At 45.0% G+C, this 20,159-nt stretch overlaps 3 protein-coding genes across 3 annotated transcripts; 1 reads left to right on the forward strand and 2 right to left on the reverse strand.

Annotated features, from left to right (window-relative positions):
- Window positions 1-262: 262 nt before the first annotated feature.
- On the reverse strand, window positions 263-3,099 carry chst2b (carbohydrate (N-acetylglucosamine-6-O) sulfotransferase 2b). Its single transcript, XM_088283477.1, has one exon. It carries the CDS (start codon window positions 2,563-2,565, stop codon window positions 1,168-1,170), a length of 1,398 nt encoding a protein of 465 aa, XP_088139603.1. The 5' UTR covers window positions 2,566-3,099; the 3' UTR covers window positions 263-1,167.
- A 1,625-nt stretch (window positions 3,100-4,724) lies between these two features.
- On the forward strand, window positions 4,725-13,370 carry trpc1 (transient receptor potential cation channel, subfamily C, member 1). The gene is made up of 13 exons (XM_088283209.1): window positions 4,725-5,163; window positions 6,052-6,206; window positions 6,510-6,611; window positions 6,701-6,903; window positions 7,119-7,250; window positions 7,587-7,782; window positions 8,468-8,804; window positions 9,948-10,087; window positions 10,249-10,398; window positions 12,065-12,249; window positions 12,321-12,522; window positions 12,661-12,855; window positions 12,972-13,370. Exons 1-13 carry the CDS (start codon window positions 4,998-5,000, stop codon window positions 13,197-13,199), a joined length of 2,391 nt encoding a protein of 796 aa, XP_088139335.1. The 5' UTR covers window positions 4,725-4,997; the 3' UTR covers window positions 13,200-13,370.
- A 173-nt stretch (window positions 13,371-13,543) lies between these two features.
- Window positions 13,544-19,827, reverse strand: pcolce2b (procollagen C-endopeptidase enhancer 2b). Its single transcript, XM_088283210.1, has 9 exons — window positions 19,662-19,827; window positions 19,487-19,595; window positions 18,472-18,727; window positions 17,350-17,474; window positions 17,014-17,150; window positions 16,374-16,537; window positions 15,723-15,806; window positions 14,591-14,758; window positions 13,544-14,181 (listed from the first exon to the last, which is right to left on the reverse strand). The coding sequence occupies exons 1-9, from the start codon at window positions 19,739-19,741 to the stop codon at window positions 14,051-14,053; spliced, it is 1,254 nt and encodes a 417-aa protein (XP_088139336.1). The 5' UTR covers window positions 19,742-19,827; the 3' UTR covers window positions 13,544-14,050.
- Window positions 19,828-20,159: the final 332 nt, after the last annotated feature.

Raw genomic sequence — 20,159 nt, forward strand, 5'->3', positions numbered from 1 at the left:
AGGCTTTGTACATATCCGCATAAGATGCATGACTGGTTTCCGGCCTTGAAATGGACCAATGAGAGCACGAGTGGATTTATCCCGTGAGCTGATTGGCTGCAAATCACGGCCGCATGGACCCTTGTCGTTCAGCCCTTATGTTTGTATCCGATTGTGATTTCCTTTCCCCCTGCAGCCCCTGGTGTTAAATGTCAGTTAACTCCAAGAGGTGTGTAAGAAAAGCGTGCAATACCAAAATCAATAAACAGGCCAAAAAGCGTAGTAACTCGTTGCTTGTTTACTCGATATTACCCCCCCCACGCCCACCACCACCACCACACACTTGGGGAGGGGGGGTGTCACGTGAGAGTTGGATGAGAGTAAAGCGAGCGATTGTAAACATTGGAAAAACAAGACTGCTCACATCGACGACGACGACGAGGACTTTAGCAGCTCCGCAGCGGGCGAGACCTTGTCCATAGTGCATCATCCCACATGGACAAAAAAAAAAAAGAAAAACAAAACAATTGAAGTTAAAAAAAAAAAACTAATCCAAAGTCGCCTACTAAAACATGGCATTGATTGTCTTTGACCTTAAACATTTTTTTCATCCACGAGTTTCACGTGTACAGACGATATGGAGACCGAAAAACTTTTTTTTCCCCTTCCAACATTCAAAAAATAACATCCACTTTTAAAGATACATGAACATCAGAGCCAGGGGTTCTCAAACTGGGGCCCGCGGGCTATAGTTTAGGGTCTGCAAAATAATTTGCAAGAAATTATCTTGTATCTTTAAAAAAAATGAGAAGTTATGTTGTGAAATAATCGAGTTAAGCGGATTAACTCGTTTTTGAAGGAGATTTTACCAGATTTTTCTTCCCCTCAAAAATAGGCCACGTTTGTATCCCAATGCAAGTCGGGGTACATTATGTTCAATTGTTGTTTGGATTGTAAAGTCATCCTTGGGGAAAAAGATAAAATTCTCAAGAAACCTCCGGACCCAAAATGTTTGAGAACCCCTGCGTTAAGAGATTTTTTTTGTTTGTCAGTGGTAGGCCCGCCAATCAATGGCATCCAGTGTTCCGAAAAAAAATGAGCAGTTCTTGCAGACGCCGTTGAAAAGGCGGTACATTCCGAATGCGGCGCGAATGAAAATGCTCCCACTTGGCGTCTTTGGCAGTGTCTTCACAGCTTTGAGTGTGTCAGTAGTGATTTGCTCAGGTCCTTGGCCTCACCGGCGGTCCGCACGCGCTCGTAGCCCAGCACGGCCATGGAGTGGTGGCAGTAGTCCTCCACCTGCTTGATCTGCTGGATGCTGAGCACCGTCCGCCAGGCGCTGGCCGCCTGCGTGGCGTTGCGGGATGACACGATGAAGGGCTTGGACGACGAGCTGGAGCCGCTGGTCATGTTGAGGGCAAAGGACTCAATGTCGCGGTTAGCCGTCAGGTTGGCAAAGCGGTAGACGCCGCGTAGCGTCTTCACCGGGTTGTCCACGAGATCCTCGTAGCGCACGGCCATGTACTTGCCCTTGAGCCAGCTGGGCGGGTTCAACGCCGTCCTCAGCGTCCGGGAGGCGCGGTCGCAGATCACCTCCATGGCGCCGATGGAGTGGTAGTCGGAGCCGTCCTTCTTGTTGGCCTTGTGGCCGGGATCGACAAATGGGATCCGGCGGAGTTTGGGGTCCCGGCTGCGTACCACCTGCAGGTTCTCCCGGATGAGGCCGTGCCGGGACTTTATGCGGGAGTTGGCCACCGCCCGTGGGTCTCGGACCAGGTGGATCACCTTCAAGTCCAAGGAGGGGTCCTCCATGAGCGGCGCCAGAACGTTGACGTCCAGAATGCGCACCCCTTTGATGACCACCGTGTTGTATTTGAGGCACTCGTCTTCGAGCAGTCTGAGGCTTTGCGGGGGGCACTTTTTGCACACCTTGTCATCCACCATCCCCACCACGTCCTTCCTGTAAGCCGAGCACAGCGGGTAGGAGCAGACCACCTTGTTTAAAGTGGCGCCGAACAACCCCAGCGAGGTGAAATTCTTGCCCCCGGGGCTGTTGTAAAGCTGAAAGACAGACAAGTCGCAGCGATACAGTGAGCTCAACATGTCGCGCGCCGCCCCTTGTAGAGACACAGCATCGCCCGGGTACAGCTTCTGCCAGATGTGCCACATGGGCTCATACAGGAAGAACACATCGGGGTTCTGGTTGAACAGCTCGCCGAAGAAGGACGAGCCCGAGCGCCACGTCGTCAGCACGTAGATGAGCTGCCTCTTCTTGGCCAGCGAGGGCCTGTAGAGGTAGCGCAGGTCCGAGCGGCCCTGGTAGGTGGCACCCCTCATGGGGTGGCTGCATGGCTGCGGCTCCTTGGTCCACTTGTAGTTGGCCAAGTTGAGCATGGTGAGCACCAGGAGCAGGAAGTAGGCCGCAAACAGCACGATCCGCTTCCTGCGCAGCACTTTCATCACGATGCCGGGCTGCGCTATTATCTTTGTATGGTTCCTGTAGGTCTTGAGCTTCCTGCCGAAGCCAGCATCCTTCTCCCAGGGTGCTGTCAACTTCAGCGGAGGGTGATATGTTTTGCCTCTCATCGGTGCCCACGACACAGCCCCCGCCCCCCCAAAAGCAACTCTCCTTACATTGACAATACGTGGTGGGGATATGTAGAAGCAAATAAAAAAATGGGGGGGGAGCTAGACAAGGATGATTCTATTATGTAATCCCGGCCGATTCCAAATCCGGCAATGATGTTTGGCGCTGCACTGCGCAACGGTCTTCATAGCAACGCCGGATGAGAGCGGAGGCAACAAGGAGGCGAGTCGTTATTGTCCCAGACGCCCATGTTGGAGCCGGTGCACTCCCCCACGCGCACTCGCCGCGGGACTCGTCCTCCTCCCACCCCCACTCCCGAAAATGCGCATCCCAGACAATAAAACAGTCTCGCCCTCCCCTCTCTTCGCTCCTCTCTCACCAATGTGGCGCGGAGGCACGGCGGAGCTCACCGCCACTCAATCCGCACGAGGAAGCAAAAAAAAATCCACAAATGGTGTATTTCGAAGCGCGTTTGGTCGCTTCTTCCTTCAGTTGCGCTCCCGCTTTGGACACACTGCACACACTGGACACATTCAATCTGAAGCTAACGGCGAAACTCCGCCCGCGGAGTAACGACATAGGTTAGCCACGTGACGTCACCTCGCCAACGGGCCACGAGATTGGTTGATCCAGCCGCCACTCTTTCTATTAGTGTGACGTCCGTGCCTGATAAAACGAGTAAAATCTGGTGCTTTTCTGCTTTTATCAAATAATTCGAGACATCCAAATAGATCAATAACATGACGCTGCTAATGTATTTTTATTTTTGTATAAATTACATTAATTAGAGCTTTAATTCATTATCTGTGATTTTGCTCATTTGATGGTGACTAGTGTTTTGGATGTCTGCCGAACTGTTGTGTGAGGTTCGGGGTTCGAATCCTGGTTATTTCATTAACGTGGGTTCCATTGTTTGTCCATATATCCCCTCCCGTTAATTGGCAACCAGTCCATCATTTTTCTATATATTGATTGTTGAGCACTACATCTACTCAACATTTACGATTGATGACCCCAGTCCCATCATTATCCGACCACTTCAGGGAGGTAAAAATCAGTTTGAACACAACACACCACAGGATAATCGCTCTGACTAATCTTTCGGAGACATCTGTCAATTGGGCTTTTGGAGTAAGGAGTTAAAAACAAAACAAAAACTCAGAATTGACTTAATTATCAGTATGGGTGTACTCTTTTCCAAATTCCGAGGAACTGAAAGGCATATGATTGCAGTGATGTGATGGGCCTTTGACCCCTGCAATGCCTCAATCTTTTCGCTCATCTTCTGCATAGTAAGATGACACTATTGTCGTTTTCCATGGACCATCATGTTAGGGCCTGTTTAGTGGGCCACTTTCTTGCAAGGAGGGAGGAAAATATACCTCATAGGCCTGTCATGTTTTTCGCTCAGAGTTCCTGCACCGGATTACAGTGAAATCTTTGTGCACACTGCCCTCTGCTGCTGGTTACAATTACTGCAATTTATTGTGATCCTGTCTTCGGAGTAGAATGATCAAAGTGCCAAAACACAACCGGCCAACTGAAAATGTGCCAACTAAAATGCACATATACTGCAATCGCAGGAAACCACCTGCACCAGCCATCTTTATATTCAAATGAGATGTGATTTTTTAGAGGTGAAACGTAGTTATAGTGGCAAGTGTACGGTAGTAGTTGGAGATGTAGTAGTAGTGATATTTATACTTCATAATAATACTCCTGTATTTAGATTAAGCACGATAATAATAACGACAATAATTATATGTATCAAAAATCACGGATTTAAATGAAAATAACATAGGCAACTGAAGCTTAATTAAAACTGGTCAATTCCCCCAGATTTTTTTCAAACTGCGTATTTATTGAAGCTACTAGTTTACAAATGTAAATAAAAACGAAAATTAAACAAAATAACTAATAATGATGATAAAGATGAATGAGAATGAGGATTATAGTTAACGTCAATAATAAGTAAATACGTAATTTTGACATTATTATTATTATTATTATTGTTGTTATGATTATTATTATTATTAAAATTTTTAATATTACAATCAATTTAACTGTATTTCAGTGAAGCGCAGTAAAGCTGCAGTGAAAAGTGGGTCTGTTACGTAATCAACATGTCCAGGAACGCGCATGCGCATTAGGAACCAAGTCCCCAGCACCATCAGAAGCAGCAGCATCAGGACCAACGAGCTCCCCCTCACCCTGGATGATGGCGCATGTAAACATTGTGCTCGTCCTCTTCTCTTCCCGGACCCGCAACCTCCACTTCCTCGCGTCGATCTGACGTCACGGCCGCGTTCTCGGGTGCGTGCGTGCCCAAGCGATCTTTGGACTCCCGTTGACATTGTGATGGTCACACCGCGAAGCGCTTGCGACAAAAGGTTGTCTTGCGAGACCCCCTCGGCTCCTCAGTAGGGGGGATATGCACATCAGTGTTTGGCCCTGCTCGCTTTCCGTCGTGATGGCAGCTCTGTACCAGGGCACGGACGCCTCCTCTCCGGATAAATTCCTCGCCCTAAAAGACGTCAGGGAGGTGAAGGAGGAGACCACGCTGGACGAGAAGCTCTTCCTGTTGGCCTGCGAAAAAGGTCAGTTGGCAATCCGCGTGCGTGTGTGCGCGCATGCTTTGTTTCAAGTGTTTTTTATATCATGGGCAAAAGTATTGAGATACCTACTCTTTAGTTGCCCCTTCAAGAGTGCTTCCATTGTGTGTTCCGGGTTATACTTAGTATAAAATACTGGTAAATAGTAAAATAATAATAAATAATAAAAGTGACTTTCAGATTTTCTCTGACAGAGGTCACTCAAGCGAGACATGATAATTAGCAAAATAACGTGAACCCTTAAAATTAATTTTTTTTATCAAAATAAATAATTGTTTGTTAAGAATAATTTCACATTTTCAAAATTATTTTCTGTAATTTATTTGGTAATTAGGTGTTCCTTACTTTTTTAAATTTTATTACATAATTTGTTGATTTTATGTAATTCATGAAAACACAAATAGGGTTGAAAAAATATTTTTTGCAATTTTTTATGTATTTTTTAAATTACTGCATATATACAAACAAAATTGGTAACTTCATTATAAACATATAAAATGGGTAAATACCAGCTTGATTTTTTTTGTTTATTTTTTAAATAAATATTTAAATACACAACAGTGTTTTAATCTCATCTATGAATTATCAGAACTATGTAAAAAAAAAAAAGACTAAATAAATCAATTCAATTCAATTGGCCCTTGTGCTCAAACGCTTGCCCACCCCTTTACAGAGGGAGCATAAAAGAACAAAGGCATGCGGACGGGACTGTGACAGGCAGGACACAAAACAGCAACTGTGACCATATAAAGTCTCCAAACGTGGCCCAGAAACTGGAGCAGCCCTTTGTGGGATATGTTTCTGTAAACACGACTTATTACCCCCTGCTGGGAGAACTGGCCTCTGTCTATTCCGCGCCTTTTTGGTCACCAGGTGATTACTACATGGTGAAGAAGCTGCTGGAGGAAAACCGTCACGGCGAGCTCAACGTCAACAGCGTGGACGTGCTGGGACGCGACGCCGTCACCATCGCCATCGAAAACGAGAACCTCGACATTTTGCAGCTTCTGCTCGAGCATGGCTGCCAGGTAAAAAAAAACACACATGTTGTTTTAAGTGAATAAAAAAAAAAGGATGTAAGGAAGTGTGAATAAAAAATAGGTGTAATGGAAGGAGGAAAAAACAGCAACAAATAAAGCGGACAGGTTTCAGAGAAGGAATGTTGGAATTGAAGATGCATGTGGAAAAAAAGAGGCCCTGTATAATATTACATGTTTCCAGTCTAATGTCTCGGGACCAACTCTGCAATTGAGACAATTGTTCCACACGAAATGTGCATTTCTTCTGGATACTTGTGTTCTAGTCGTCCTCTGAGGTTTATTCTCTCATAGGCCACCGACGCCTTACTGGTGGCCATAGACTCGGAAGTAGTGGGAGCTGTGGACATTCTCCTCAATCACAGACCAAGGCGTGCTTCCAAGCCGTCCATCGCCGTGAGTCCCCGTCGAACAAGAACTGGCAACATAGAAAAAAGCAGTCCGCCACTGATCACATTTCTCTTCCCCTCATTCGTCCCTTGTAGAAACTGATGCAGCGCATCCAGAACCCCGAGTATTCCACCACCATGGATGTGGCTCCGGTCATCCTGGCGGCGCACAGGAATAACTACGAGATCCTGACCATGCTGCTGAAACAGGACATCTCGCTGCCACGGCCGCATGCCGTCGGCTGCGAGTGTACGCTCTGCAACGCCAAGAACAAGAAAGACAGCTTGCGGCACTCCAGGTGCGCCTGGAGCTATTCTCGAGACCTGTTATAGCAGACAGGCTAATGGTTAGCTTATCTGCTAACTAGCTTTCTAATTGGCTGTTGTTCCATTTGGCAACAAATTGGCGGGCCAATGTGTGTACCATTCTTAAAGTGTATTTTATGGTCGCCACAAGTTCTAGCTTTGGTACCTCTCAGTCCCAAGCTTATTTTTCCACTTCTCTGGGGTTTAGGTTCCGCTTGGACATCTACCGCTGCCTGGCCAGCCCTTCGCTTATCATGCTGACAGAGGAAGACCCCATCCTCAGGGCCTTTGAGTTGAGCACGGATCTCAAGGAGCTCAGCCTAGTGGAGGTGGAGTTCAGGTGCTTGCTGTTACTTTTCACACCAAGGTGGAAAAAGTATTCATGTTCTCTCATTAAGTGGAAGTCAAAGGCAATTTTTGCTGTAAATTTTGAAGAACACAGTAATTATATTGCTAGCTAGCTAGCTAGCTTTAGCTTGGGCTTTTTCGCTAACAAAACAGAATGTTCTATCAAACAAAAAGTATGTGAAATTATTGAACGCCTTACTTGTGTAGACAGAGGATTCTTATACTATATTCTCCTAAATGAGTTTTTGGAACAAGAAATTTGTTTTCGCTACCGTTAATGCTCCTTCATTTACATTCCTCTACATCACTGCTGTCCCTGTTGGTGCAGAAATGACTATGAGGAGCTGGCCAAGCAGTGCAAGATGTTTGCCAAAGATCTGCTGGCTCAGGCTCGCAACTCCAGAGAGCTGGAGGTCATCCTCAACCACACGTCCAATGAGGATCCCGTGGACAAGCGAGGGCTCCTGGAGGAGCGAATGAACCTCAGCCGCCTCAAACTGGCCATCAAGTACAACCAGAAGGAGGTCAGTTGGGCAACGTGTGGAGCTGATTTTGATGTGGTTGGAAAGTCGGGTGATTTATTGCCAGGGTTTTTATTGAAAGATTTGAGTCACACATAAATCACTGTCGAAGCGATTCTTGGAAATAGCTTCCTACTTGAGCTGGGGTGTTAGGTTGTCCGAGAGGTTAGGACCTCGGCTTCGCAGTTCTAACCTAAGACGGTATGTGTTCGTACCTGGGTTCTTTCTTTCCTATGTGGAGCTTGTTGTTCCTTGTTCACCTGGTGCTTGCCAAGCACTTATCGAACATGCCATGTGTGCATTTAAACCTCTGAGTCAGCAGTTTGATGAGCTCATGCAGATCTGCTAATTTTAGCAACGTTGTGAATCAAAGGGACAGGAAATAGGTTTTTGACCTTGCTGCAATCTTCCGTCTGTCCCGCCGGCTACAACCATTTTCAGTCCAGTTGGATCTTTCAGAAATCATAAAAATGTTCGGACTAAAAGATGCTACATTTAGCTGATTTTCCTGATCCCAAGAGCTTCACGTTCTCGTCTATTCTTATTTTCTCTTGCGAGCCAATCGCAGGGCACATAGCGACAAATCCGTTGCATTAACATCTACGGACAATGTGGAGTCTTCAACTAACCTAAGACACTCTGGAATGTAGTTGCCTTCCCACTTTCATTGCTTGCTTGTGTTTTTCAGTTCGTGTCTCAGTCCAACTGCCAGCAGTTTCTCAACACGGTGTGGTTCGGCGAGACGGCCAGCTACCGGCGCAAGCACACCTGCCTGAAGATTGCCACGGTGTTGAGCGTGGCCATGCTGTGGCCGCTCCTGTCTGTATGTTACCTGCTGGTGCCGCGCTCCCGCGTGGGCCAGATCATTCACACGCCTTTTGTCAAGTTCATCATCCACAGCGCCTCCTACTTCACCTTCCTACTGCTGCTCAACCTCTACTCGTTGGTCTACAACGAGGGCAAGAAGAACACCATGGGCCCCGCACTGGAGATGATAGACTACCTGCTCATCCTCTGGATCATAGGTGGGCTCCAAATGCGACACGTTCCTATTTTCTAGTAATTTGTCTTTACTCTCGAGTTTGGTTGGTTTTGGAGGGTCTCTGGCCCAATCCCAATACCACACCCCTCCTGTCTTGTTTTGTCCCGTGCGTCTTATCTGGCAATATATTATGTATTTCAAATTTGACTTAGACATAATTTAAGAGCGCCAATAACAGATTGCACTATTTGTTCTCAGTCTTGATCTTAACCTCCCTTGGTCTTATTCTTGACACAAAATCAACCCCTCTACGTCTTGGTTTTTTACTTGGTGGTGGAGTCTAAAGTCTTGGTCTTGATGTGGTCTCAGCCCCTCAAAGACTCATTGCCTTAATGTCTTGATTTGGCGTCAGAGCTTCAAAGTCACAATTTCTGTGGTCTTGACTCAAACACCAGCCTGCTCATTTCATGCTAATGCTCTCTTGGTATTATATGTCCAGCTTACTCCAACTGCATAACTATTGATCCATTTCCGAAAAAGGGAATGATGCCAATCACATCCTAATTTGATGTCTAACATTGTCGAGTGAGCATAAATGAGATGTTCATGTTATGATCCTGGCTTCGGTCCAACAGGCCTATCCTACGTCCATAATGCTATCAGCCGTTTTAATGCCTAACGACAGAGCCTGCTTTCACCAAATCGACATCCGCTCTCAACCGGTCGGGCGTTGACACATGCTCGAGCTCACGTGAGGATGCAGAGAATCAGTGTTTGCTGCCAAGAAACCATTAGCGCCGTGGTTGAGTTGCTGGAATGGCTCTCTCAGCCTCCTCGGCTGTGATTGTTTGACTCATGCTTGCGGCACCCTGCAGCAGAACAGGCGGCAGCTGATAGGTCAGCGAGTTGTAACTCAGCGCAGTAACAACCCTTGATTGCTTTTCCAATGCAACCTTTGTCTTGGACAGGCGAGGACTGAGCCTCCATGATTATGGTTAAAATAAAAACATTTGCATTTGCTTTTCGTCTGAGTCACATGCTGCTGGCCTTCCACAATTCTCAATTGGTAAATATCGGCGATATAGAGAGACCAAATGCAACTAAATTGCCCATAAGGTGTGAATGGGAATTTGACAAACTGTTCCTCGTGACTGCCTGGTCGACCAAAATTTCCCGTGTCCTGCAGGAATGGTGTGGTCGGACGTGAAGCGTCTTTGGTATGAGGGGCTAGAAGACTTCCTGGACGAGTCGAGGAACCAGCTGAGCTTTGTGATGAATTCCCTTTACCTGGCTACCTTCGCCCTCAAGATAGTTGCTAACAGCAAGGTACACACCGAGGATATCCATTTGTTTCACATTTTAAGAGAGTTTTTTTTTTGTGGTCCTGGACAGATCCCAAATGAGGGTGCATTCAGAGTTTAAAAGCTTTGATTGCACCCTTGAAGAAAACGGGAGAAACATTTTTCAATGTTGACTTTTCTCCGCAGTTCAAGAATGTCGAGGACATGGAGAGGAAGAACTGGGATGCTTTCCATCCCATCCTGGTGGCGGAGGGCCTGTTCGCCTTTGCCAACGTCCTCAGCTATCTGCGCCTTTTCTTCATGTACACTACCAGCTCAATCCTGGGGCCGCTGCAGGTAGGAGAGTCGCATTGCTTGTTCTGAAAAAAAAAAAAAAAGGCGATGGTGCGTGGGATGCAGTGATGGATGCGTGAAGCACATCTGTGAAAGAACAACTCTGATAAAAAAAAAAAAAAAAAAAAATGTTATGTCATCATTATGAAATGCCCCCTGAAAAATCTGAAAATGCGCCTTTTTAACGCCCACGTTGGAAGTGAACACTACAGATAATGTCAGCGATGAAGCAAAAATGTTTTTGTCATGAAAGACATGAAGTACTATGATCCTTTTTAACACCTTCACAAATTAGCGCTTGTACCCACTTGCATTTTAATTGCAAAAGTGTGCGACTCGGCGTTCTCAGGTATTCAGGCAAGTCAACCCACCCATGTTTGCGGTTGTCTTATAAAACAGCCAGAGGCCGACGATGTCTTATTAGCGTGCGCCACCTTCTCATTGCTCCACTCATCGCGCCCTCAGGCCCCCCGTGTTCAGTCGCTGTGACATCACTGTCAGTCTGGGCCAAATGGAAAAATGATTAGCGTCGCGAGTGCATGAGGCGGTTGCCCACGCGTTTCCACATGTGTGAGTCAGTCAGTGCTGTGAAGGCTTTCTCTCATTTTGTCTTTCCAATCATCGTCTGACTAATATCACCTATAAAGGTTGGAAAGCATGAGTGAGTGCATAATTCTGATCTGGTACCTGGAGACATCCACGCAAGCACATGGCGAACTTTACAAGGGAAGCAAATTCAAGCCCAGAACCTTAAATACATATTTACAAAATTTCCTTATAAATGAGTTGTTTAAGAGGTTGGAGGTACATGAAGAAATTAAAATGTTTTTTTTTAAAGATGCCTGCTTTTGAAAAGGTCTACAAATGGCTATCTTTAAATCATAAGCTCTTTAAAAATAGCGTTGGTGGACTATGTTTAAAAAGTTAAAAAGGAGGCACATTGGGTACCGAGGTCCCGACTTACTGCATTCCTCCTGTGTTTGTACAGTTTTCAAATCGGGCCACCTGCCAAGGCCAGACGAGCCGCCGCAGCTCCCAAATTAGATGCATCCAAAGTGGCGCAACACACTGAAGAAATTTTACTGTGGCAAGCGAACGGATCAGCCTCATAAACGAGCTTCTTGTCAAAACGAGTTGAGCAAACGATGCGGCGGTGCGTTGCCCTTGAAATGCAAGACGCAGTGGTCTTCGTTCACATTGGAAACTGTGTTGGTGTCGGCTTTTTGGGGTGTTTTAGAAGCATGTGTTCTGACCTTCCCGGTGCATCTGTCAGCACTTGCAAACTGATCAGCCCAACCCCCCGAGGACTCAACATACTTGCTCCAAAAAAAAGTAATCTGTCATCTTTATCGCTAAATGTCATTTCTCTAGTTTTCCCCATGGGTAGAGAGACCAGAGTTTATTACACAAATTGGAACATGGTGGAAGCACATTTCTATAAAATAATCGTGGAAAAAAAAAAAAAAAAAAGTCAGCAAACTACGGCCCGGGGGCCAGATGCGGCCTGTTAAACGTTTTAATCCGGCCCGCCAAACTTGAAAAAATTAAATGAATAAAAATTGTTAATGTTTTATTTTCTAAATACTGTATATATATATATATATATATAGATGTCTATATATATATAGATGTCTGTTTCTTGATTGACATTAAAAAAAAATCTTTCCAGATCTCCATGGGTCAGATGCTGCAGGAGTTCGGCAAGTTTCTGGGCCTTTTCCTGCTCGTCTTGTTCTCCTTCACCATCGGACTCACCCAGCTATACGGAAAGGACCAGAAAGACCCGGACAAGAGTCCGCCCAGTGACTGCCAGGGCATTTTCTGCCAGCAGCAGAGCAACGACGCGTTCCACACGTAAGTCTGGGTTACCCTCACATTGTCCATGTCGTGGACAAGAGATGATTTACGTTGCGCTTTTCTCGCAGGTTTATGGGCACCTGCTACGCTCTATTCTGGTACATCTTCTCATTGGCTCACGTGGCACTCTTCGTCACCCGCATCAGCTACACGGAGGAACTGCGCTCCTTTGTGGGCGCCCTGATTATCGGCACCTACAACATCGTGGTGGTCATTGTGCTGACCAAGCTGCTGGTGGCCATGCTCCATAAAAGCTTCAGACAAATTGCTGTGAGTGTTCCAAGTGTAATAACATGTAATATGCACTAGTGGGTTTCAAATGAGCGTTTGAAGACTGGGTTACGGTTTTTTAATTAGGCATAAAGTTCATACAATTATTAATATTATCTTTATGTGATTGTTCGATAGAATCACGAAGACAAGGAGTGGAAGTTTGCCCGGGCCAAACTGTGGCTGAGCTATTTCGATGATAAGTGCACGATGCCTCCCCCGTTCAACATCCTGCCCTCGCCCAAGACGGTGTGCTACCTGCTCACCAGTATGAGCAAGTGGATCTGCTCGCACACCTCCAAGGGACGAGTCAAGAGACAGAACAGCTTGAAGGTGAGAACAATCGCTCGTGGCGCGTCAAATACACCACAGGGCGGCTAAAGTGGAATTCTACATGGTAACTTTGTGTTCTTTCATGAGTTTTTAAAAAAGTTTGCTCTCCCGCGCAGGAGTGGAAGAACCTGAAACAAAAACGCGACGAGAACTACCAGAAGATCATGTGCTGCCTGGTGCACCGCTACCTGACATCCACGCGGCAGAAGATGCAAAGCACGGACCAGGCCACCGTAGAGAACCTCAACGACCTGCGCCAGGACCTGTCCAAGTTCCGCAACGAGATGCGGGACCTGCTGGGCTTCCGTACCTCCAAATACGCCATGTTCTACCCCAGGAGCTAGAAGCTTTTTGACTCCCATCTCCTGCTTTTCGTTTAGTCTATAAGAGGAAAACACAAACTGACTGACTGAGGCGAACTCTAAACAATATCCATGTAGTCTCAAACTTTTTGTAAAGACAGAAAGCCATTGTTTTGGACAGAAATATCAATAAATATTTATGCAAACATTTCACCTCGTTGGTGCAATGTTTTTGCTCCTACCAAAAAAAAAAAAAAAAAGGAATTTTGATGTCAAATTTTTCTAGAACTTTTATCAGGGAGCATGACAATAATAAAATATAAATAATATTCACAGATTGTCGTCATCGTTTAGCTCGCTACTAAAAGCAATACAGTAAGCGTAACAGTCGTACTCGAACAGTTCATACAATATGTATCAAATATTGCACCGTTTACAAAGGAAATATAGAAATTAGTAATAGGTGACCGATACCGGCCCGTGGACCGGTGGTTGGGGACCATTGCTTTATGAGACCAGCAAATTATTGTCAAGAGAAACATGCTCAGTTATTTAAAATCATTTAAATGTAAATGACCATTTCTTTGGACCATTAAAATACTTTGGGAATCATCAAAAAATAACTCATATATTTACTCTTTATTTAATAAAATTGTATTTTTAATACTTAAACATCAGTAAAAAATATATTTTTTAAATTTTATTAAACATTTATGTATATATTACTTTCATTTTCATGACTACAACTAAAATTGCTGATTGTCACCAATTGAGATACATCTGCTGAATAATTTCCGATGATATATTAGCTCCAAGTATCATGCAGAGTGAATGACTCCTAATCGAAGCAATGTTTTGCTCAGGGAGATGTCGTTTTCCCGCGGCTCCGCCCTTCAGCAGCGCTTGTTCTTCAGCACGCTGAGCGTCTTCTGGTTCTTGGTCTTGAAGGCCTGCACGAAGTGGTGGGGGCCCACCTTGCCGCGACCCTCCTCGTCCACGTGGCCCATGAAGATGTAGTTCAAGCCTGGTGAGGTCACACACAGAGAGCCTGAATGCGGCGGCGAAACGACGGAGACATTCAGGGGGAGGGGAAAGGGGGAGGCTACGCGTGAGAATCTGCTCCACTTCCACACAGGTACTTTACTATGCATTATACACGTCTGACAATTTCAGGATATTCGGCTAAAAGCCAAAAGGTAAGCAGAGCTGCATTGAGTTTTGTCGGAGTAGCTTTAGCTTCTGATAAGCGGTGCCGATTTGAAGGCTTTTTAAAGTTGTTGACATGGTGGCAGAGTATCAATGTGAAGTGCCGCCTCCGTGAGTGAAAATTATTTTACTAAATGCATAATATTTCTCTATTGCGAGGTTCCGCTGGGCGAGACGCTATGCAAAAGTACGGTCGGTCAAGCTAATGTCGCTAACCGATCACTCACCTCTCTTGACGAACGGGCACTTCTTACACAGGATGACCATCTTAGTGCTCATGGTCTTCCCCGCCTGCTGGATGGCCAGGTTCCCTTCTTTGTACACGTTAATGATGGACACGGTGGCGTGCACGCTCCCGCCGCGCGTCACCGCCGAGATGACCGTGCCGGTGATCACTGTTAGGCATACGCACACACAGCAGACGAAAATGAATTAGAATTAGTGAAGTTTGGATCCTTTTGAAAGTACATATCATCACCCACTTGTCAATGAGTGTAGCTGATCTTTGCATGTGGCGCATGCAGAAAAAAAAAACATTCGGCTTTAACATGATGGTGCTTTGGTTCAAAATGGCGAATCTTCCTATAGCTCAGCTGCCAGATCATGGGCGGGAAACTCACCAAGTGGTATTATGTAAATGAGCCCGATTGTGACATCACAACTGGCACAAATGAGCAGCTAATAAAAGATTTACTTCTTAAGTTAATTTCACACTCAGGCTGGTACTACAGAGACCCACTTATTTGGACACAAGCAACTTAATTATGCACCTTTTAATATTTTTGATTTTCACCCTGAGTCTGAGGTGCCAGCCACATTCCACACCAAGCACGCTCCCCATGCCAGTCTTCCTCCTCTTTCCTCTTTTTAGGAATGCCAAGCAAAGCGAGTCATGCGGTAAACATCCCACAGAGGTAAACACTGCAGTGTGAATACACATCATTTATCAAAGCTTAACACCACTGGAGCGCTTTTACTGTGTCCTTACTGTACGCTCAGCACACCTTCCTTTCCTCTCAAGGACGCCTTTGAGAGGCCTATCAAAAGGGCTAGGGCTTCATAAATAGAATAATTCCGTTGAGAAGGATGTAGAAAGGCAAGTTGATCACCAGGTGTTCACAGCTGTTATCGTTACCTTTTTGTTTTTTGGGCTAGGGAACCATATTTGGTTCCACAAGTGGACGTTCAAAATAGAGCGAATTTACACAGGCAGTCGCTCAACAATTAATGTACTTTAAAAAAAAATTAACAAAATAATTAGATGAATATTTGGAATTTATTGTTAGGAATAAATTCATTGATATAAGCAAATAAAATGAAGGGAAATCAATTGTAAGGGTAATTTGCTCACAGCCTCACCAAAGTTGCTGGAGCAGAAGTTGCTCTCGAGTGTGCCTCGTCGTTTGCACTTCTGCCGGCACAACGCCGCGGAGTACTTGAGTGCTGCAAACAAATGCACACACACACACACACACACAATAATAATTATAATTTGGCAGATTATTTTGTTTATTATATCAATGCTTTTCTTGCAGAAATCGCCACCCCAGCAGGCCCCGCCCCTTAAAGGCACACAGACACTACAATATGTACAGTATGTTCCCATTTCATTAAAAATGTGTTCAAAGTGTCATTTACTAAATTTAAATTTGTTCAATCCAAGTGGGAGGGATAAAGCCATTATTTTAAAAAATGTCTTTTATATGTTTTCTTTAAATGGCAGATTTATTTTAATTCACTTCAGAAATAGAGTTACTTAGGCTTCATCAAAAGGCTTGTTTTTATTTTATATGGAGGAAAAGGCAATAGAGGAAAACACTGTTTAAATGTTGTCCTTGGTGAAGTGGAAAACAGATGAGCTGACCACAATGACCTAATGGCAAAATAACGAGCGTCCGCCAGTGCAGGGACGAAACACGTGTGGGTGGTTCTTTTTGTCTGCTCGAGGCTCACTCGCGTGCAGCGTTGTTGTCGTAGTCACCGAGATGTAAGATGAATGTTGCTACCTACGTATGGGCCTGGTCGTGACCGGCTGTGTGGTGGTTGGCGGCGGCGTTGTGGTGACGGAGAACTTCTTGGGGCGGAACTTGTAGTGCCCGATGAAACCGTCCGCGGTCAAGCTGAGGTCCGAAAGGAACTGGACGAGGAGCTGGTTGCCCTCTGAAAATACGGGCCTGCAATGACGGAATGAGAATTGAACGAGACGAGATTGGTTCACGGTTTGAATACTAAGTGATACAGAGTAACGATACCTCAAACTGCTGCAGTATAGCGCCACCTACTGCCCAGGAGGACTTACTCAATATCATTTTTTTTAAGTATCGGTGACTGGTATCAGCAGTCTCCACAAGTACCTTAACTCATTAACTATCAGCCGAGTAAAAAAAAATAAATAAATAAAAAAAGGATCTTTGACGTCTTTCGCCGTCAGTGGTTGTAAATTAGTTCAAATAAGGCCGGTATCAGTTCATATATAGAATGGTTTAGAGCATGAGATGAGAAAAAGAGATAGCATGAAACAATAAAATATGATAGTGTGTGAAAAGATGAGATAAAATGAGGTGAGATGAAATGATGTCACCAGATGATAACAATTATTGGGTATGACTGAGATGTCCAGGAATGAAAATGAATCCGACGTGAGACCTACGCAGGGGGGCTGTCTCCGCAGTACTTCCCGATCCTGCGGGCGTCGTTGATCTCGCCGCCGTTGAAAATGGAGACATGGTCGTAGCGACAGTAGTTATCTCGCTCCACGTCGAACTTCTCGAACTTGACTTCAATGATCTGCACCGACAACGGGGGGGGGGGGGGGGGGGGACAGAGTCTTTAATCAAGCAGCCGCTTCAAACGAGATGATTGAAGGGTACCAGCGCTATCTGTGGGTTGACGCAACTGTCTCACAGTACATATGCAACCTTGTGCACTCTCCAAAAAAATGCTTGACATATTTTCAGGACAAAATATTTGCTAAGAAGATCTTTACCTGGTTCTTTGGTGCCACTATGTGCCAGGAGCAGGTGACACCGGCTGGGTAGTCCCTGTCGGGCCAGTTGGGAGTTTTGAACGTTCCAGAAGGTTTTTCCAGTCTGCCCCCGCAGTACTGATCCCCTGTTGAGTCGATCGCAACAATATTTATGGCATCTCATTTGGTTTCTGCACAGTTCAATGACATGGACAGCTCCTACAAACTAAAATATTTCAGATTCACAAAGACATGGAATTTCCATTAGCAGAGCCGTAACGCCTCCAATAGGAATGGCTGGGGACACCTTCAACATACTTCCTTGACACCAATTGAGCACCAAAACACAACTCATTTTGTGTATCATTCACTTCTCTTAAGTCATATCGCTAATTATTGAAACTTACTTAGGGTGTGAAGTCTACTTTAATCCCCCAAATAAAGAGAATGCGACTTAGTCATGTTGGAAAAAAGAACTAGTCATAATGGTGATGATGTTTTTGTCGTATGGTAACAACCTCCCTGCAACAATCCACCATGTCAGAGCCAGGCCAGCTGTCTGTCCTACAGTTGCTCTGGTACAAGGAACCAGCTATTAAAATTCCTCTTGGATAGCAGACCAGACTTTGCTACCCCGCAGAGAGGAAAAAGCTGTCTGACCATGTGTTGTCTTCTTCAAGGGGGGTTGGGGTGGGGGCGGTGGGATTGAGAGGTTGGGGAAGGCTCAGTATAAATGCCAGAGAAATTTCACATCCGGCTGAGAGAAGATGTTGCTTGATGTTGTCCAAACAGGGCAGCACCAAGGCCAGAGATGTTGAGCATGAAGCCTTAGAATAACCGGAAATGCGTCCGGGTCAAATGTTTTCACACGCTGATGCATCTGCAGAATCGAGCTATTAATGATGCTGAGTTCGAGTGCACCACTCAGGAGAGACTTTTCTCTCACGCTTGCTTTTGGAGTTTGGCGTTGATCAGTGCAGGTAGTGACAAGCCTTCCGCCTTGAACAGATCCTGTTTTGAGAAACTTGCCATGAATAGCTTAAATACTTTGACGCTTTGGGGTAGTGTGACAGCCATGAAGGCTCTCAAACTTGCAAATACAAAATGGAAAAAATTAAAAAACGCAGAATGCTAAACGTCCACCTCTCTCGTGCGGCTGCGCGGCAGAGAAAACGGACAGGAAGCCGCTGCCGGCCGTGTTGGCGTCCGACACCATCTGCAGCGTCATCTTGTTGCTTGTGGACACCAGCGCCCCAGGTTTGAACGTCCCACAGAAGCGACCGAGTCGCTGGCCGTTGACGTGACCGCTGTACACATCCACGTAGTCGTAGCGACACAGACTGTCGTTCTCCAAGTCGAGGAAGCGGAACGACAGAACCACCACTTTGCCCTCTGGGACCTGTTGGGGGAGTTGTGGATGCATTATTATTCTTATACAGTGGGCCCTTGATTTCTGTGCAATTACTAAATGAAAATAATTTAGATTTTTTTATATTCGGTTAGATTTTAAAACAATGAATTTGCGGCTTCAGGTTGCTATAAGTTATAATCAGCAAATTTATACATATAAAAAAAAATCCTGACATAAAATCAGGTGACTATGTAGTGCATCCAAATAATATGAGTGTCACATTAAATTGAAATAACGACTGAAATTAATAAAGCTTTCAACTCTATTATAGATGCTTGAGATTCACCTCTAGTAATATATTAATATGTTTCAGGGTAACATTTTAAACCCATTGTCCATTCCTTTTTTTCACCGTACTTTCTGTATCATGATTATAAATTACATGTTAATAATACATAAGAATAATAGTAAATCATCTTTTAATCCCTCATTATTAGTGCACACATTTTATATACCGTACTGTATATAAAGTACATGGTGATTGACCATATAATTATTTTTATGATTTGTAAAATGTTGCCTGATCGCGCACGTTTTCATGAAAGAATTGTACCCACCATAAAAATAATGGCGAGTTATGTAAAAATTATTAATGATGTAAATTATTACATTATATCATACAATAAATAATATACTGTATTATACAAGAGATAATATATCCATAAAAATAAGTATTAAGTCATACTGTATATGTTTGATATAAGATTTGTAATTTTTAATTAACTAACTAACAAATTGCTTACTTACTGTGATCCTCCACACGCATTTAGTATTTGGGGGGTAAACTCCCGGGTACCCCTGACTCCCGATTATTCCAGATTGCCCAGTGATGTTCCCCCCGCACGTAAAAGAGGGTCTGGAAAACAAGAAGGAAGAATACATCATCTGCTCAATAGAAAATTAAAGTCTGTATGCGGTTTACCTTCTCTGGGACTGCGCGCAACAGACTTGGGCGAGGAGGGCGAGACACCACGCGCAAACCAGCCCGCGCACTCTCCACATCGTCGGCCTGACTCGAGCGGGCTGCTCGCCTGCTGCTTTAAAGTAAAGTGGAAGTTCCTGCAGCAGCCAGTCTGCAGTCTGAACGAGATGAATGCAGCGTTTGTCTCAATGGAGGAGGAGGAGGAGGAGGAGGTGGAGGAGGAGGTGTAGTCACGGAGGGGGGGGGGCACTGGGAGGGTATGAGGACTTTTTTTAAAGTGCTACCAAAACATTGTTTGTCGTGTTAACATTGATCATACATTCTATAGAAAACTGACAGTGTGCACACATCATAAATGGGTATTTTCCATCGCTAAATGTATAGTATATGCCCGCGTGAGCGTCACCACTCGGTGAGATGGTGGTACTACACTTTCACGCCAGCGCCAAGCGAAAACCACATTTATTTTAAATTGTAAATTATACAAAACCATTGTTT

The sequence above is a fragment of the Idiotropiscis lumnitzeri genome, chromosome 19, assembly GCF_059441095.1.
Source record: "Idiotropiscis lumnitzeri isolate Australia: NSW breed Sydney's pygmy pipehorse chromosome 19, RoL_Ilum_1.0, whole genome shotgun sequence".
Lineage (NCBI taxonomy): Eukaryota > Metazoa > Chordata > Actinopteri > Syngnathiformes > Syngnathidae > Idiotropiscis > Idiotropiscis lumnitzeri.

What these genes read in the sequence shown, in the direction of transcription:
- chst2b (XM_088283477.1), bottom strand. Translation starts at nt 2,565, where the DNA reads ATGAGAGGCAAAACATATCACCCTCCGCTGAAGTTGACAGCACCCTGG.
- trpc1 (XM_088283209.1), top strand. Translation starts at nt 4,998, where the DNA reads ATGCACATCAGTGTTTGGCCCTGCTCGCTTTCCGTCGTGATGGCAGCT. An exon ending in CAATCCTGGGGCCGCTGCAG is followed by an intron (nt 10,399 to 12,064) that starts GTAGGAGAGTCG and finishes AAATCTTTCCAG; the next exon opens with ATCTCCATGGGTCAGATGCT. An exon ending in AGAGACAGAACAGCTTGAAG is followed by an intron (nt 12,856 to 12,971) that starts GTGAGAACAATC and finishes TCTCCCGCGCAG; the next exon opens with GAGTGGAAGAACCTGAAACA.
- pcolce2b (XM_088283210.1), bottom strand. Translation starts at nt 19,741, where the DNA reads ATGTGGAGAGTGCGCGGGCTGGTTTGCGCGTGGTGTCTCGCCCTCCTC. An exon ending in CGCGCAGCCGCACGAGAGAG is followed by an intron (nt 17,475 to 18,471) that starts GTGGACGTTTAG and finishes TCGACTCAACAG; the next exon opens with GGGATCAGTACTGCGGGGGC. An exon ending in GTGCCCGTTCGTCAAGAGAG is followed by an intron (nt 14,182 to 14,590) that starts GTGAGTGATCGG and finishes TGACCTCACCAG; the next exon opens with GCTTGAACTACATCTTCATG.